General features: G+C 45.8%; 3 protein-coding genes across 3 annotated transcripts in view; 1 reads left to right on the top strand and 2 right to left on the bottom strand.

Moving 5' to 3' along the window:
• Positions 1–19,797, bottom strand: part of LOC119400472 (protein argonaute-1) — a 379,544-nt gene that overhangs the window by 151,558 nt on the left and 208,189 nt on the right. The gene's annotated exons all lie outside the window — the stretch shown is intronic.
• Positions 1–19,797, bottom strand: part of LOC119399236 (meiosis-specific with OB domain-containing protein) — a 49,897-nt gene that overhangs the window by 14,628 nt on the left and 15,472 nt on the right. The gene's annotated exons all lie outside the window — the stretch shown is intronic.
• On the top strand, positions 4,621–19,075 carry LOC119400470 (U4/U6.U5 tri-snRNP-associated protein 2). The gene is made up of 6 exons (XM_037667523.2): positions 4,621–4,903; positions 9,966–10,364; positions 12,706–12,909; positions 14,651–14,809; positions 17,359–17,675; positions 18,848–19,075. Exons 1-6 carry the CDS (start codon positions 4,646–4,648, stop codon positions 18,999–19,001), a joined length of 1,491 nt encoding a protein of 496 aa, XP_037523451.1. The 5' UTR covers positions 4,621–4,645; the 3' UTR covers positions 19,002–19,075.

Genomic DNA, 19,797 nt, shown 5'->3' with positions numbered 1-19,797 from the left:
CAAGCAAAGCGGGTTTCCTCCAGAGATCGGCGTTATGTAGATCAGCAGTACACTGTATCAGCCAGCACATTGTGGCGAACTGATGAGGAGTGCCATCGCAAGCGACATCAATGTGCAGGGTTGCCAGGTTGGGCTATAAATAGCCAATTTGGGCGGGAGAGTATTTCGGCCGCGCGTTAAAAAAGTCACGTGGTACACAGAGCTGCTCCGCGCGCGGCGGTCGCGGTTGCCTAGACGACGAAGACGCGGCCGCGACGGCACTCCGACCGTCGTTGGGTTCTGCGGCAGTGCCATGTTTCCTTTGGTATTACAAAGTATTCAGTGGGCATTGCGATGAAGCAGTGACTGCATGAGCTGCACGTCACAGCGCACAAATGCAACATTCAAGGGTAAAATTTAGCACAGCTTCACTGACTTGGCGTCGCGAAGACTGATGAAACTGCGGAGCTGGTGCCTTTTCCTTGGCTTTGGGGTGCGTTTTCTACTAAGTACTATTTTAGCTGTCGATACAGCTATGATAATATGACGCCGCTAAACGGTCCGTGAGCTCCTGCTTTGGCCACTCGCAAGTCAGGATCGGATTCCCTTCGTTGCTGGGCGGCCGACGTCTCGCTTCCCGACGAGTTTTGTCGTGCAGTTGCGGCGACACGCCTCTCTCACTCGAAACTCGGGGTCGGCCCGTCATCGTTGGGCCCATATGCTCTAGCGAATTCCCATCATATTTCCCGCCGCGCCGCTTCTTCTCCCGAAGACAGAACCTTGTTCGTACTCGCCATACTCGTCGCCGAACGTCGTAATGCTCTGCGCCGACAGTGCACGCTTTTGTACTGCTTTGTTCACTCAGAATTTATACTTGCAGCAACAACGAAATGAAACAATGTTAGTGCTGTAAATCAAGGTGTGCGGCCTAGAGGTAGGGGGCACTCTTGTAAGCTCAGTGCGAGCAGTCCGGCCGCATTAGAATTAACACCACAATTAAAGCACGATATGCAACACGTACGAACTGACGGTCGGATGTCAACAAGCATGCACGCTAGCAATAAACAAACATGATGTGCGTCTATCCTGGCCTCTCCTAACTCCATCGCACAGTAGTCAGGGAACACCAAGCCCAGCTTTTTACTCTGCCGAAATAACATAACACTACCGCAGAAGGGGAGCGCATACTATCGATACGATGGCCGGAGCCACCGCGTCTACGCGTCTCCGTCTCCCCGGTCTCGCTCGCCTGGCAACGGCCAGACCCCCGCCAGAGGGCCGCACCGGCCGCACTTTTTTAACGCGCGGCCGAAATACTCTCCCAATTTGGGCTACATTTTTGTGGACTTGGCGGGATTTTTTTGTCGTTGGCTATTTGGCTACTTTTGGGCTATTACCTGCCTTCGCTTCAAACGCTTCCCAGGTGAAAATTTCCTGCTGGTTCGCTACTGGTTCCAGTAGTGATGGTTTATTAGCACATTCCCAGCAGCTGCTGGAACCAGTAGGTGATGGAACCAGTAGGTGATGGAACCAGCAGGCGATGGAACCAGTAGGTGATGGAACCAGCAGACCACGGAACCAGTAGCTGCTGGTTCCAGCGCAGTTGGCTCCCCTCTAGAGCTTGTAGTTCCATTGATGTAGCTTTTTCAAAATCCCATTAAGAACACGTATAACACAAAAAGGTCTATTTGAAGTAATATATTTCTTCTGAAAAATCTTTGTATACACTTGAAATAGTTCATTTTGCCGGCTTCAGTTTGCGATTGACATTTTGAATCTTTTTGGACAGAGATCCGCAGGAGGCCTTGATCCACAGCAGTGGTGTTTGTGTTGTTGAAGGCACCCGAGTGACGCGCAGGCAATCTGTAACAAAATAAAAGGTTTGATTGCCCATGCAGATCACGACTGCAGACATCTAACTTTTGCATAGCCATTAATTCCCTCAACAAAGTAGATTTAAACATATTGTTACGCTTGCGGCCGTTAAGGCTAGAAGGGGCCGTTTGTTACGTCGTGAAGGTGAGCTCAGGAGCAGCCGGCTAGTTAGAGATTTTCACCTCGTATTCTCCCTTTCTAACCCGGAGCGGCACGCACGATCACTGGTCTTCGTTGTTTTCGTCCATATGCGCAACAATGTTAATTCTTTTTGTTGCACGCAGACAAAGACTCCTTACACAAACCGGTATGTGTGCTTCGCGCATATATATACATCGCGTACTACACCATGGTGCAATGACACTGCGCTTAATAAAGCACAGAAGTGGTCGGGACAAACGTTCGCTACATATTTGAAATATATAAGTGCAACACTTACCGACAAATGGAAGAATGAGAGCTGAGGAAATCGGTGTCCCTCGATCGGCACTGTCAAGACGCCGCATAGTACAGCACCAAAAACCACTCGGATATGCTGCTATTGACTCGTTACACTTTCCACAGATGAAACTGAACAAAAACTATTACATGTTAATTAATGCCGCACAGGTTCTGCTAGTAAACTCGCTACTTCGCTGCACTAGCGAGCACACACATGCAAAGAAGGCATCACGACTAGCCGTCATGTGCTGTACGAAGCTACGGCGCTACGCGATGTCATGATAATTTATACGGTGTATTGGCCACCATTGTAATGCTGTTACACGTAAATAAAAAATACAACTTTTTCAGAATGTAGTATTTATATTATAAAGTTGGTCACTATTTAGCAATAGCGTCGAAAAACATCAAGAAAAGATACGAGACTAATGCTACTGAGATGTCAACAAAAATGACCTCACTTAGCAATGCCGCGTTCTTTACGGCGGTGTTCGCTTCAGTTCGCTGCTGTCCGATCGTGGCAGCTGAGAATGGTGAATGTTCATAACAAGAAGCTCCTTTTCGCAGGGAAGTAACCGCTGTGCCGTGAACACTACCTCTTTGCGCAACGGTTAAGTATGACCAAACTTTAGTTGGACGTTTACATTAGCAAGATGAGCCGTGTCGGTCGGAAGCACATCTACAGGAAAGGTCGAATAAAAGCGCGTTTTTTTTTTTCCGGCGATATTTTTTGTAACCCTGTCGTACGGGGCACTTTAGATCTCTGTTGTAAAATGTGCACTCTGTACAGTGTGATGAAGATTACGGTCTTATGAATGCACACCATGCTATGTACGTCACTTGTTTATAGCGCACTGTTATGCAGCTGGAGTTGTTTTTGTACTTCAAGAGAGGAAAATTTTCTGCTAGCACATTATTTCCCAAATGAAACTGGAAAAATTTCCAGATGAAAATATGACTTCCCGACTCTGAAAATGCCCTTTCAAGCTAGGAATGGTTCTTATTTCCAGCCAGCTTGGAATGAAAAATTCCAAGCCAGAGCGATTTCTAGCTGAAAACGATGCTTGAAAGGGGATTTGCAGCTGTTAATTCACACCGATTTCATGTGCATTGCTAGAACCAGAAGCCAACTGAAAACCAGCAGGTTACCTGGTGGTTCCAGCAGCATCCTAGGAGAAAACCAGTATCTTGCTGGAACCAGTACACAAAACCAGTAGGCATCCTGCTGGAACCAGTACAGTCAGCAGGATGCTTGCTGGGACCAGCATAAAACCAGCAAGCACCCTGCTGGAACCAGCAGAGGACCAGTAAGCATCCTGCTGGAACCAGTACAACCAGCAGGAAACCAGCAGCTGTCCTGCTGGTTCCACCAGAAACCAGCACAAACCAGCAGAAAACCAGCAGGAAATTTTCACCTGGGTTGTTTTCCAGTGCCTTTTCTCCTCTTTAGTGGTGGTTGTGCCTCAAATTCGTTGTGAATCATGTGTTTACGTACACAGTTATCTTTACTTCACTCTTTCTACTATCCTTTACCTGTGCTGTTGCATTCTTTAGGTATCAGCAGCCTCCACTAGACAATTACGGTAGTCACTAATAACGAAACTGTTCCCTTACAATTAAGGCGAAGCTTACTTTGCCGGGTTTCGCGATGCTGTTGAGTTGTTCCTTCTCACTGCGAATAAATTTGTGGATTCAAATATAAAGTGTAAATGATAGCACACACGTAGTAACTTGGAGCCTCGTAACGTTTTTCTGTGCTATGCCTACTATCACCAGATTTTACGCATCGCCGTTGATATTAAAGGATATAATTTACCGCTTTACTTTAGCATAGCTTGATATGGATTCCAACATATGCTCTGAATGTGATCCGCATCGTTTAGATTTAGTTATTCGCTTTAAATAACCACGGCCGCTACACAAAAAATTGTAGCGGCCGTGAAATAACAAACGAGCAACCACTAAAAACATTCGTCTCCTCCATGGGGTTCTCCATTCCTTTGACTACAATCCTCACATTGTGTCGACACTTCAAAGAAAACAAACAAATTAATAATAAGAAACAAGAAAACAGAAATTCCAGCAAATTAAGTGACATTTCCTTTCTATTTCTACTACCTGCACCACACACGCGATCTTGCAAGCAGCTGGAGACATGTATAAACCCTCTGTGTATATATTATAATAAATGGAAATCTTTTTCTGTATTTGCTCTCTTTGGCTATTTTGGGCTATATTTTATGAATTACGTTTGGCTACTTTTGGGCTATTACTGGGAAGAAATTTGGCGGGTAGTTCTCCGAGTACCTGGCAACCCTGTCAATGTGCATCGCGTAGCGAAACATGTAACATGGCGGCCCCGCCGGACGCAAAAAAGCGTAAACTGAGCGATGGACTCAAGAGGGGAGCTTCGACGGTGGAGCAGCCGAGGCAGTCCCGCCGCAACTGTCCCTACCTGGACACGATCAACCGAAACGTGCTGGACTTCGACTTCGAGAAACTGTGCTCGGTGTCGCTGTCGCGAATCAACGTGTACGCCTGCCTCGTCTGCGGCAAGTACTTCCAGGGCCGCGGAACCAACACGCACGCCTACACGCACAGCGTGCAAGTGAGGGCGACAACTTGTCGTTTTTTAACGTATACTTAACCAACGACGCTATCGAGCAGTCTCAGAATTTAATGAGGTTGTATCCTTCTCCGGAAATGAAATGACCCGCCGCCATGGTCTACGGGTTATGGTGCTCAACTGCTGAGCCGAAAGTCGCAGGATCGGCGTCGGCGGTCGCATTTCGATGGAGGCGAGATGCTGCAGGCCCGTTGACCTAGCTTTAGGTGCACTTTAAAGAACCCCTGGTGATCGAAATTACCGAAGCCCACCACTACGGCGTCCCTCACAATCATATCGTGGTTTTGGGAAGCCCAGCAATTATTATTATTGAGCTAAAATGAACCTTTTTGCGACTAAATGAATCGAACTGACAATTAGACCAGGGTAAGCATAGGGGAAGGTAATTGTTCTCTTTAGCTGCAGTGTACTAATCGTCTCATAAATTGAAATTAATTGAGGTGGACGAAAAATCAGCCTTTCCAGGGGCGTAGCCAAGGGGGGGGGGGTATTCAAACCCCCAACCCGAAAAAAATTTCTGGCTACGCCCTTGAGCCTGTGGGATCTGAATCCACAACTTTATAATTATGCGTTGTGGGTTCAGAAGGGTGCGCTTTTATCCACTTAAATTAATTTCAATTTATGTCACAATTAGTACACTACAGTTAAAGACAACAATTGTCTGCCCGATGCATTTGGTGTGTCTAACCTCTTCACTATAGTGAGCTGTCCCTTTGCTCATGCTGGCTTCATAAAGCTGACATCAGTCCTTAAGCGTTCCCACTAGAAGTCCAGTAAATGCTGCTAGATAAAAGCAAACAAAAAGAGAATAATTCAAATATGCAGAGATGCTAAGCAATCTAGCGCAATACCAATGAGGCCAAAAGAAATGATAAGCACAACAGCTTGACCTGTGTTTATCTTTTCTTCATCCCTGTCAGGTTTGTGCTGAATTGCTTATGATAACTCTGCTGCAGCACGGCCACCTTTCCTGTCTTTAGAACAGCGATGCCATTTTTGTCTATAAGAAAATTAAATGTTTAAAGAAGATGGGTGCTTGTTGTAGCAAAGAAATATAAGGGTTGAGTTGCCTTTTTGTTTTCAGTTAGGGTATGGTGACAGGCAGGTTTTATAAATTTTCTTATTGCCCTATGGATCTCTGCTGCTGTCCTTTGTCTAACTAGTAGGTCCACCTGTCTGATGGTGCAGATGGACAGACTTGGCAGTAATGAAACTACAGTAATTAGATTACTCTTTGCTGTTATGACAAATGTAATGAATTCATGCAAGTGATTTCAAGGAGATTACGCATTACTTTCCCAATCATTTTTGCCCAAAATATAGAAGGCTCGCTTCTCTTATGGCATTAAAAACAAATTCGCACAGAAAGGAAGGTTAAAGTTAACCTGAATGCCAAACCTCAAGCGTGGGAAGTTGAACAAAGACCTCCGAGATTTCAATGTACATGTGGTCTAAATTATGCGCACATGAGTTGTGCATGGATAATGAGCTTTTGTTAAAGTAATCTCATTACTTTTCAGGAGTAATGTAATGTCATCACTTTCGGCAAGCTGTCATTTGTAAGAACGAAAGAGGAAGGTCTGATTGAGAGCTCGTTTCGTATTGTCGGACACGACCTAATGAAATCAACAGACAGTGAAGCCAAGGAAGGCATGGGGACATTACTTATGTTTTAACTGTAGTATAGTAATTATGGCATGAATGGAAAGGAATTGGAAGTGGATGAAAAAATCAACTTACCGCAGGTAGGGACCGAACCTACAACCTTCTGATAATGTCCGATGCTTACCAATTGAGCAGCAGCGGCAGTCACTTTCCCTCACTTTCCCATTCACTTTATTGGGTATTTGTTTTGTGCAATCCTGGGGGGGGGGGAGTGTTAGCCAGCGCCGCTCGCAGTCATGATGGCTAGTGTGGAACACTCCTTTTTGTTGCTTGTTACTTGTAAGTTACGCTTGCGAGTTGCTTGTAAGTTGCAAGTTACCTGTAATCTAACATATTTACATTTTTAAAGGGGCCCTGCAATGCTTTTTCAGCATGGTCAGAAAACACTGCCGATCGGTAGTTGAGGCTCCTGAGAACACATGAGCCAAACATTATAGCGCAGCACGTGGCCTGGAATTTGCAATTCTCAATGTTAGCTAGAAATTGCTCGCTGTTCTCTCGACAAATGATGCCATCAATTCAAATGACTGCATCGTAAACACAAAGTCCACCGCCATTAGCCAATTTGAGTATCGTGAGCTGCATAGTTTCCGCGGCTGCCGTGGGATGCCTCGACGTGCCCGCGCGCTTCCTTGCAGTTGCACTGAAAGTAAGGTGCGCATTCAAAGAAAAAAAAAAAGACAAGCAAATGCTCAAGGTCATGAAGTGCGCTGACACACGCACGCAGAACCAATACGCAAACTGCCCATGTGTAGCTTTCAGCCACGACCTCCTCTATAAACTTCCGACCTGCTCATGCCGCCGCTCCCCGTGTCGCCGGTTTTTTTTAGTTCCCCAAACTGCCACCGCACGCCGCGGCGCCACAACTGACCCCCATCTATGCCCTCATGGCATCGCCAGCTTGCGACTTTGCGGGCTTCGCTCTCGGTTGCTGCCTCCGCAGGGTCTGCTTGTTCGGCGCGTATAGTAGGCGCTCGCCTTTGCGACATTCGGAAGTTATTGCATGACATCAGTGACACGCGATGACCTCGCAGTGACTGCGCAATCAGAAGCAACGTTACAGGCAACGGTAGCAGTACATTCCCCCAATGGTGCGCTGCTGCGTTTTCAAAGGTTTATGGTTTTTTTTTAACTCGTACCAGCTATGTACGCAGAGTTCCCGGTGCATCATTAGGCGACATCCCGATTTTCCTATGTATACATTTGTATGAGATACTACGAAAGCCGTCATTTCTGAAGAACGGGGTGTCGAGCGCTCTTTCAGCAATGATAGCGACGAATTGCAAAACAAATATATCGCAGACCTTAACTGAGAACTGAGCGTTAAAGTAGCGTCGAAGATAGATATGCAGAAGACAAAATACTACTATATTTTCAGCCAAAGAGTTTTCGCGACAGACAACTCGATACGAGAATCTGTAGAAGAGTACATCTAGGTCAAATATACCGGAGAGCCTACTCATGTCTAGCAGATTTACCGAAGAATGAGAATGGGTGCATTCTTAACCCATGGCTGACAATACCACTGTCGCAGAAGAGGAGAGTGTACATTAACTATTCCAGTTTGCCAGTTCTAACATACAATGAAGAAACTTGGAGAGTGACAATGAAACTATGCAGAAGTTAAGAACCACGCATTGCAATAGAACGAAAAATGATAGGAGCAAAACCAGGGCTAGGCAGCAAGAGTATTTCAAAGTATTTTAGAGATACTTTTGAGTATCTGTATCTCTGTATCGAGATGTATTTGCAAAATGGTATTTGTATCTCAGTAGTGAAATATACTTGTACCATGTACGTATCGATCATATCGCAATACAGTGCAGGACACGGGTATCATATATCGTTACTTTTTTTTTTGTCGGAACTGAACTCAATGTGTTCAAAATGGGAAAGGAAGACTTTTTTTGTCCTAATACAAGCAAAGGCACGCCGCCGGTCTGTGACACAGTGCGGGCGGCGAAGGGTTCCCCACGCGTGCAGAATGGCCCATCTCATAAAAATTAAGCGTCCGACGCCGCTGACGGCACAACTGCGGAAGCAGCTATTGCCATCCAGTGCCGATTAAAGTATACTGTCTCTCGCGGCAGGTGTCGCACCGCAATTTTTTTTTTCGGGCTCTAAGCCATTTCACGAGTATTAATTGTGTTGAGGTTTAACCGATGCTGTATAAATTACAGCCTGTTTGAGTATAGCTGCTGTTCTAAAGTGTAATTAACGCACCAACATATTCAGCAAAACAGATCTGATGTCTAGAATAAATGTACACTCTAGTATTTGCATTCTTGTATCTGTATTCCTGTAACTGTATCCTGGTATACTTTTTTCGTCTTTTTGCGAAAGCATTTCGGAAATATCCCGTTATGTCAAAAAAACATATGTATCTCAGAACCTGTGCTTGAGGATCCCAGCACATGTATTTCGATATGTGTATTTAGGAATACTTTTCTGTGTATCTCTGCCCAGCCCTGAGTAAAACTAAAATATAGGAAGACAGGAGAGTAGATAAACAATATGTGTAATTGATATACTTGTTGATATTCGGGAGACTGCTTGCGTCGAATACAGTGTTTCGTAGTCCTGCAGAAACTCGGCTTTAAGATGAACCCACCATCAGCCCTTGGACGAATTATTTTTGCACATACAGCTATAGAGAACGATAAGGTAGGGCACCATTGCACGAAATAACGCCAGGAATATAAGGACTGCATTCTGCAGGCCCTTCTTTGTATATTATGTTCGATTTTTTTGTCGCCTACACGTTCCCGCTGCTCGCACGTAGACGGATTCATAATGCAAAGGCCTTCGCGCGCTTAGATTTTGGGTCAGGTGGTCAACATTATTCAGGAGCCCTCCACGTACGGTGCTTCGCATAGCCAGATTGTTGCCTTGAGACGGTAAAACTCTGTGAATCAGTCAGTCTAGACGCTAGAAACTCGAAGAAAGACGACAATTACGCGCTCACTAGCGCGCCAGGAACCTAAGACCAGCGTGTGCTCAATGTAAACGAAGCCGCCGCATCGTCTGCTATGGGGGTAAGTGCTGGCGGCACCTGGCGGCACTTTCGGTCCCTATCCGCAAGCTTTCAGGACCGCGCGCCGCCGTAGGGGGAGCGCCGATGAGCAGGTCGTAAGTTTATAGAGGAGGTCGTGCTTTCAGCGCACTCACTGGTGTGAAAGGAGAAAGTGCTTCAAGTGTGCGACAAATCTCTGTAGCTCCGCTCGTACTTGTTGGATTCTAAAAATTCTCGCGACAGTCACTTGGTGATGCAATAAACTTCTTTAATAAAGCAATTCGATGATTGCTTGGGAAAGTGCTGCAGGGCCCCTTTAATTACATTTTTAAGAAAAATTAATTAGTGATCTGGCCATCTGTGCAGGTGAGCCACCACGTGTTCCTCAACCTGCAGACGCTTCGGTTCTACTGCCTCCCCGACAACTACGAAATCGTCGACTCGTCCCTGGACGATATCACATACGTCCTGCGCCCGACGTTCACCAAGGAGGACATAGTGCGGCTGGACACCAGTGATCGCCTGTCGCGCGCATACGATGGCACAACCTATCTGCCAGGCATTGTGGGCCTCAACAACATCAAAGCAAACGACTACTGCAACGTCATCCTCCAGGCACTCTCGCACGTGCCCCCACTGCGCAACTACTTCCTGCGTGAAGAGAACTACACGACGCTCAAGAGACCTCCGGGCGACATCAACTTCCTCATAGTGCAGCGCTTTGGTGAGCTCATCCGCAAGCTCTGGAACCCAAGAAACTTCAAGGTCTGTTCTTATCTGTGCTGTGGCTCTTCATAGACGATACCCACCGTGGTGGGTATCGTGGTTATGGTGCTCAACTGCTGACCCGGACGTCATGGGATCGAATTGCGGTGGCCACATTTCAATGGAGGTGAAATGCTAGAGGCCCGTATACTTCGATTTAGGTGCACATTAAAGAACCCCAGATGGTCCAAATTTCTGAAGCCCTCTACTACAGCATAACCATATCTTGTTTTTGGGACGTAAAACCCCAACAATTATTATTAATTACTTCATAGTGGAAGCATCGTCATTATCAGCCAAGTCTATGTCCACTGCAGGGTGAAGGCCTCTCCCAATAGTCTTCAAGTTACCTTAATCTGTGCAAGATGATTCAATTTTATTCCTGTGAACTTCTTAAAGGTGTACTGACACAAAATTTTGAAGCCGAGATAACTTATGGGATAGATTTGTGTGGATAAACACGCATCATCTACGAAATATCAACAGATAATATAGCCTAGAACATATTTAAAGTCAATTTTAAAGTGCATGTTGTGCCACTGCACGCGAAACGTGCCTTGGGGTTTTCGTGTAAACAACAAACCACCACCTGCGTCACGAGTTTCTGTTGGCTGCTCCGATCCTTGTGAGTGCTCTCTCCTAGCAGACCTTTTCTACGGAAAGAGGTGGAAGACTTGCACAAGAGTACAAAGGCTGATGTCCTTGCCTCAGCAGTGCATTTTTTGGAAAGTCACGCACATTTACGTCATCTCAAAGGGGATTGCAGCAGCACTCGGGAAGCCTTCGTTGAAAAGAGTTGTCAATGCAGTGCTGATGTACAGTTGCGCTCAATATGACTTGCAACACGAGAGCGCGTGGCCTCATGAGTTCAAAGATTGCGCATGGCTTCAACTTGTTTTCATTTCAGCAACTAAATGATATTTTCTTATTTAGAATCATTCCCGATTGCGAGAACAGCGTTTAGTTATGAAGATAAGGGCTAGTGGAAGCCATGGACTGTCTTTGAACTCGTGAGGCCACGCGCTCCCGTGTTGCAAGTCATACTGAGTGCGACTGTACACACGGTTTTGTGTGCTCACGTAGCCAGCTATGTTTACCTGAAAACCACTCTGGGTCCGGCCTCACTCGGCGCTTTCTGAAACTGCGACTGGGTGCTATAAAACAGTCTCCAAATAATTAACTGCCGTGTGCTTAAGTGAATGAGCTTTCCAACCGTGATAAGTGGGTCGTTAGCTACCTATTGCAACAGAAAAATCGAGATGCAAAATTTTTGTGTCAGTGCTCCATTAATTTTGTGACTCCATCTAACTTGCTTCCATCCTCAGTTGCATTTCTGGATGCCAAAAGCACCGCTTGTCTATCCTACACATGATATACCAGCCCGGGTTCATCTTCTTTCATTCAATGTCAACAAGAATATCTGCTACCGCGGTTCGTTCCTTGAACCGTCGTGCTGCTTTCCAGTCTCTCAATGTTATGCCTACCATTTTGCATTCAATTGCGCACTGCATGGCCACTAACTTTTTCTCTAGCTTTTCTCTTTTTTTTTTTTTTTTTTGTAAACACACCTTCACACTCACATTCGTGCACTAAAGGTATGATAGCATGAAATTCAAACTTGAAACTTTGACCTTCAGTGCCTCTTTTCATAGCAAAGTTAATAACAATAAAGTTCTGAAAAATTATTTATCTGCATAAACTGATTTAGTATTTCACTTTAGTGACCCTTTAAAGGAGTACTGACACGATTTTGAGACATCGTAAAAGGGACGTTCTTCGTTTTCGTCGTATGCAGTGTTAACGCTCTACACACACCGGAGTGAGACAACACGTATAAAATATTTTGCATTGATTTTAAAGTTCTCATCGCTGAGTATCAGCAAGCCAGCCCCACCGCAATGGACATTATTCCAACGAGTCATCACAGTTCCACTGAGTTTGCGAACCCTGCGTCCTGCATGCAGCCTAAATCGCAGAGATCACGGTTGAGTTCACTGGATGATAATTGATTCATTGTTTCTTACATGCACCAGGAGCAGATGACTGATCTCGTGCTAGTGCGTCGTGAGTTGCTGTCTCCCCTTGACGTCACGCTGCGATGACATGTTACTGAGAAACTGCCTCCTCGATATTGAAACCGAAAGTTTTTTTTTTTTAAGGTAGCGGTATTAAAAATATATTCGATGCGTTCCCAGGCACCGCAATACTCTTTTTAGGGTTCTCGATGCCAACGTTCTTATTTGGAGTGACAATCTGAAAATATTTAAAATTCGTGTCAGTACTCCTTTAATGTTAGCTTTGGTATTGCTTGTGCTCTGCATTGCATGGCCGTCATTTGCAGGCCCATGTGAGCCCCCACGAGATGCTGCAAGCTGTGGTGCTTTGCAGCAAGAAGCGCTTCCAGATCACGCAACAGGGCGACCCCATTGATTTCCTCTCGTGGTTCCTCAACAGCCTGCACATGGCACTCAACGGAACCCAGAAGATCAGCAGTAGCGTCGTCTATCGGACATTTCGTGGTGGTATGAATGTCTACTCACGAAAGGTGAGCTTTCACACTTTCCTGCCTCTGCAGCTGTCTGGCAGGGGCGTAGCCAGAAAATTTTCCAGGGTTGGGGGGGGGGGGGGTTGACCATACTTTATGTATGTTTGTGCGTGTGCATGCATATGCAAAATTCCAGAATATCAGTGGGTGTGGGGGTTCGAATCCCCTCCAACCAACCCCTGGCTATGCCTGTGGTGAGTGGCTCTCTTGTGCTACTGCCCACTAGGTCATGGGCTTGCTTCTTAACTGCCGCAACCGTGAACGAAGGAAAAACTAGCAGCCTGGCATGATCAAGGCAAAGAAACACAATGTCCAGCCCAACGCATGAGCGAAGCACTCTTGCATTTCTGGCAATGCTATGGCAGTTCAAACTTGCCATATTTTCTCGCTTATAACCCACAGAAAAAAAATAGACAAAGAAAATCTAGACTTAAACTTGCAATGTGAGCTATATATGCGAATTTAAGTGTGCAAGGTGGCCTTATAGCAATGCTATGCGGCACTGCAAGGAAAGTCACTTGATGCCATTACGTGGGGATATTTCTTTAAAAAATCTGCTGCAAGTAGTTCGCAGTGTGTCTAATATGCAGGGGCGGGCTATACGCCAGAAAAAATGGTACTCGCTGATACGCTGCAGACTCACCAGTCGAGAGGCCGGTGACTGCCTTCGGAGAACACTGCGAAGCGTACGAGGGGGACTATTTATTTAGTCGCACGAGAGATCGGCTGTTGCGCATCGGTCATCTGGGTGGGGCCTCTCCGGACTTTATACTTTGTAAGTTGTACCTGACTATAAACGCCTACAGCAATTCGGCGTGGTAACTGAGTTGTGCCGAATAAGTAATTACACGTTTGTCAAGCCTTAATTTGTCTACTGAGTTACTGAGTGACACAACTAGAAATCGCTCACTCTTCTCAGGGCAAATCCCATGATAGTCTGGCCCGACTACTTAAAGGAGCACTGACACAAAATTTCAAAGGCGAGATAACCCATGTGATGGATTTATGTGGACACACACACATCATCTACGAAATATTAACGGATAATATAGCCTAGAACATATTTAAAATCACGTTTAAAGTGCGCGTCACCCCACTCCACGCGAAACGCGTATATTACAACGCCTCAGAGGGCATTGTAGCAGCACCAGGAAGCCTTCGTTGAAAAGAGTTGTCGACGCAGTGCTCATGTACACGCGGTTTTGTGTGCTCACGTAGCCAGCTATGCTTACACAGCCACCACTCTGGGTCCTGCCTCCCTCGACGCTCTCTGAAACCGAAACTGCTACTGGGCACTATAAAACCGTCTCCAAATAATTAACAGCTGCGCACTCGAGCAAACGAGCTTTCCAGCCATGATAAATGGGTCGTTAACTACTTATCGCAACAGAAAAAACAAGGTGCAAAATTTTGGTGTCAGTGCCCCTTTAATAGGTGGAGACATGGTCATTGGCTGATGTTAGCTTTTGTGTACTGCGCAGTGACGGCGGCTGCTACGAAGTGCTGCCATTTACCCATACCGTGCTCTATAATGCTAGAATTACACACTATACAATTACACTAGCGCACTCATGATCTCACTGAAAGTGAGCCAACGTGTTCAGAAAAAAAAAAAAAAAAGAAAGTGCTCAGGGTCATGACGTGCACTGGTGTAGTTTCTTGCCCCTTTTTTCAGTGCTGGCTCCCAGCGATTTGCAGTTTGCAATGCTGGCTTCCAGTGATGAACGACGGTTCTGTCCAGGTCATTCCTGTGGAAATGACTGAGGCTGAGAGGCGGGCTGCTCTGCGTACCACCGAGTACGACGAGAAGGTTGAGAGCACGGGCTTCATGTATCTGACCGCAGACTTGCCGGCGCAGCCTCTGTTCAAGGACGAGCTACGTGAGAACATCATTCCTCAGGTATGGTACAATGTGAACACCCCTTCGTTAGTGACTCCAACATTCACCTTGATATGCGTATTTGCTATTCTTTTATTTCACGGGGACCGCCTTTTTCACTTTTTTTTTACTGCACTTTATTGTTTCGCGCAGGTTGCGCCTCAAATTGCGTGCTGCTTCGCAAATGATGCCCAGTGTTCTACAAACATTGCATCCCTGACGCATATGTTTGAATACCTTCCAGATTGTGCATACTAGTGTTATCAGTGATAACGCTAGAATGTATTGTGATGCATGTATAAAAGCTGACGTATTTTGCTGCTGATCAGTTTTTCAATTACTGTAAAATCCATGCAAGCGCCCCCTTCCTCTTTTCGGAAGACTTGAAATATGCACCAATGACCGAGCATGTGCCTCCCTCTTCTCCTGCCTTTGTTTTTTCAACCTGTTCTCTGCTACAGAATATTGCGGCAGCGGTTCCTAGAAACCAAAGTTCTGGGAGTCTCTAGATATGTGCGCGATTTCTTAGTACTTTTAGAGTGTGGTGCCTCGGGGTTGCATTCCGAGTTGTCACAAATTGTCAGAACATTTGAAAAACGTCTTTCCCCCATTGTCAGAACACATGAAATTTTACCCTAGCATTCCCTCCGTTTTAGTAAAAAACTATACATGCATGCGTACTCAATAAAGCATTTCATTAGAAGCGCAGTCATACAATCTTTTTAGAGGCTTCTTCACCGCCATCTTGAATTTTAGTTTTGGACCGAGCAAGGGTCCCCCTTCCAAATCTTGTCCGATTATCTTTCATCGTGAGGGGGGGAAGGGGAGAAGGGGGGTGCTTGCTCCGGTTTTACTGTACCGGCAATTGTGCTTCAGGGGCTATCGTCGCTCTGAGTGTGTCACTCTTCTTTCTGAGCACAAGTTCGCCCAATAAAGTGTTTCATCCTTACCTGCTGGAGTTCTGCTTGATTCACCGTCACAACCACATGACAAATATCAGCTGCATATCAGAGAGCACCTAAATGTGTTTGGACACTCCACTGACCAGTGTTTTTAACTTTAACTATAGTGTGGTAATTATGATATAAATGTAAATAAATTAAAGTGGACGAAATGACAGCATGCCGCTGGTAGGGACCAAACCCACAACCTTGGGATAATGCGTCCGATGCTCTACCAGTTGAGCTACAGAGGCATTTGTCCTCCTGTTCGTTTTATTGAGTATTTCTGTGCATGTAAACCTGAGAGTGTTAGCTAGCGCCCAAGCCCGCAGCCATGAAGGGGAGGGGAGGGGGCTAAGGGCCCGGGCCCCTCCCTGAAATTTTGTTGACGTAGGTGTTTTTACTCAAAATACATAATGAAAATAGGTATTTTTCTCAAATAGTCAAGGTTTTCAGTAAGTGGGCCCCTCCCCAAAAAAATTCCTGGCTACGGGCCTGCCAGCATCGCTTGTAGCCGTGATGGCGAGTGTGGAACACATTTTTCCCACCTGGAGTCACGTGGCACGTGACTTTTTAAATGCGGAGCATTTCTTAGTCGCACCTGCACCGCCGGCCGCCGTCCACACCCCCACTGCGCATGCTCGGCTCGTCTCGTGGCGGCAGCAAGCCTCTCCTCTCCCTCCCTCGCATGCTCGGCTTATCTCGTGCCGGCAGCAGGCCTCTCCTCTCCCTCCTCTCGATCGAACGCGGGCGGTGTGTATATAAGCGGCGGAGCGCGTGTTCGGAATTCATTCAAGGGCGTCTTTACTTGGCTTTCGCTTGACTAGACGCTTTGCTTGACTCGAGTAGATGCGATGGAAGCAACAGTACATACCTTCAATCAGCGTCCCACCACTCGTTGAAGGCAACATTACCCCACCCTCACTGTCGTCGGCGTCAACAACAACAAGCAACGCAGAAGACAAGGCTGCGAAGAGACGAGCATACGACGCTGAACGCAAGCGTTTGAAGCGAGCATCAGACCCGGAACTTCGGGCACCAGAAGCTGCTGTGAGACGGCAACAACGGGCTGTGGATCCTTCACTTGGGGAACAAGAAGCAGCTGCGAAACGGCAACGACGGGCTGTGGATCCTGAACGTCGTGCTCGAGAAGCAGCAACCGTTCGTGAACGTCGAGCAGCGGATCCATCACTCGGGCAGCGCGACGCTTCTGCGAAACCCAATTACGCAACATTCACGTGATACCCCCACCACTCTACGACGCATTTACTTGAGTTCCCCTGTGGGAAGATACGGGCGACATATTTTTGTGAGCTGGCAGCTGATCAATAATCCCTCGCATACTACCTGAAGGCATCAAGCCTGCCGGAACGAGACCCTATCTATGATTATGAATTAACTGTTCATTCGTGACTTTTATTTTTATTACGTCATATCTAATTAAGGTCACGTGAGTTCTTGTATTGCACGCTGCATTTTTCAATGCCAGCGACTCATGAAGCACTTCATGCTTTCGCTACGTAGCATGTAATACGTAATACGTAGCAAAGCTGTGAAAGAGTGTCTCAGTCATCATTAATTTTCTTTCACCAAGCCTGTATAAAAGCTTACATACTATTTTTTCGGCAGGTGCCCCTTTTCACCATACTCTCAAAGTTCAACGGGACGAGCGAGAAGGAGTACAGGACGTACAAGGACTCGACACTCAAACGCTTCGAGCTGACCTCTCTGCCACCGTACCTCATCCTCTACATCAAGCGCTTCACGAAGAACACTTTCTTCGTCGAGAAGAACCCCACCATTGTGAACTTCCCCATCAAGGATGTTGACTTGGGTGAACTGATAGCTACAAATGTGCCAGACGCTGCCGAGGGAACCTACGTCTATGACCTCATTGCCAATGTCGTGCATGAGGGTGAACCTGGATCTGGGAAAGGAACATACAGGTTTGTGACCTTGACTTTTTAAGAGTTTCTGATACTGAAAATTTTCAGTTGTTTTTTTTGCATCAAATGAAAAGCCAAGCGCTCATAAGACCAGAAAATGCACAGGTAAACATGAGTGCACCGTGAAAAAGTAATTACAGTATGTTTTTAAAAGCTAGTTTCAGTTTCTACTGCACCCTGGCGTCACAATCCAGTATGAGCTTCTCATCACATGCTCGCGCAAGATGTGGTGACGTTTCCACGCCCGCTCCGCTTCGTGGCTCCATTGGTGATGCACAAGCGGCCATTTTAAATGTCTTGGTACCTGATGTCATCGCAACGAGCCATACTGGCACGTGAAGTTACAAGAATTGACATTGTAGCCTGGCATCCCAACAGTGTCAATGTCAGTAGGTGAGCCATGCGAAAATCAACTTCAACGTCAAAATAAAATATCTTATCGGCATTTACTGAGCTTCGCACTTGCATAGAGCCTGTCTCTGTATACAAGAGATTTGTATGGCAGAGTAAACCATCCTTCAAAAATTAGTGTCAGTACCCCTGGGAGCATAGTGTGCTTCACAACATTTCTTTTTTTTTTTAATTTCTGGTCGATTGTAATCAATCTTGCTGAGTTTATGTATAGATATTTGCATGCTGATCTCTAATGTGCAATTATTTTTAATGGTACATTATGCAGTCTTTAAATTATCAAATATTTCATATGCCATTTTGGCAACAGGAGTTTGCCTAAACTGAGTGTCGCAAAGTAGATCAACATATCATAATAGTCGGGAATAAGAACTGCATGCAAGAAAACAAGAACAAATGTTCTGAACCCATTTGAACAAAAGTTATGGTATGTTGATTCACATTCATGTCTGGCATCCCAGCTTGACATCGACTCCCTTGCTAGCTGCAGTGTCATGAAGTCCCCCCCCCCTCCCACAGCCTTATCACAGACACTGCCCCTACAGCTGTGGTTTGTGTCATACAGCACTTTCTAATGAGTAAGTTGAAGTACTTTGTGACATCAGACATGAACACATTGTTTTAATGTTTTAGTTAAATGTAAAACATTTACTCGCTGTAGACTTAGCTGTGATTTTCCCTGTTGATCTGTCGAGGTGCCTGATCCTTGAATAATGCCACAGTTGCTTTCGTGGTAATTGGCTGCATTCACATGTGCACAGGGCTCACATCTTGCACCGTGGTTCTGGAAAGTGGTACGAGCTACAAGACCTGCACGTCACTGAGATCTTACCACAGATGATCACGCTGTCGGAAGCCTACATACAGATATGGGAGCGACGGAGAAAAAAGCCAATGGTATCAACACCCGAGTAGGCTGTTCCTGGAGCACATTCTGTTTTGATGACGTCCTAGTTTGCTCGTTTATGAATAAATGCGAAGTTGTTGTACTTGCAGATGTGAAGCAGTGCCACATATTTGTGCATAATTGCACTCCTGTTAAAGGAGTACTGACACGATTTTGAGACACCCCAAAAAACATATTTTTTGTTTTCATGATATGCACTATCAATGCTCTCCATAGACAACATGCATAAAATACTTTACTTTGATTTTAGTTTTCATCAGCCAGCATCCGCAAGCCAGCCCCACCTTAATGGACATTATCATGACGAGTCAACACAGTTCACTGGGTTAAGTCTGCATCCTGCATGCAGCCTAAGTAGCAGAAATTGCTGTCGGATTCGCTGGATGACGATTCGCTCATCGTTGCAAATGACAGAGCTGGTGCTAGTATGTCGCGAGTTGCATTCTTCCCGTGACATCGGACTTGTGTTGACACGTAACTGCAAAGTCTCCCCCTCGATACTGAAACCGAAAGTGCTTTTTTAAGGTAGCAGTATTAAAAATGTATTCAATGCATACCCTAAGCTCTACGACACTGTTTTTAGGGTTCTCAACACTCGTGTTTTTATTTGGAGCAACAAGCTGGAAATATTTATATTTCATGTCAGTACTCCTTTAATGGATGGAGTATTGGTGCCCGTAAGGCAAAACTACGCTGGGAGATTATTGACCTTTAGAATATTGAATAAGTCTGAGCGTGAAGCAGTGTGCAAGAGCAGGACTATGGAGGAGAACGCACAGCAACACTGTGGCTGGGTGTTCTGGA

The sequence above is a fragment of the Rhipicephalus sanguineus genome, chromosome 7 (genome assembly GCF_013339695.2).
Source record: "Rhipicephalus sanguineus isolate Rsan-2018 chromosome 7, BIME_Rsan_1.4, whole genome shotgun sequence".
Classification (NCBI taxonomy): Eukaryota; Metazoa; Arthropoda; class Arachnida; order Ixodida; family Ixodidae; genus Rhipicephalus; species Rhipicephalus sanguineus.
The sequence above is the reverse complement of the archived record's forward strand: the minus strand, read 5'-3'. Positions and strand labels throughout refer to the sequence as shown.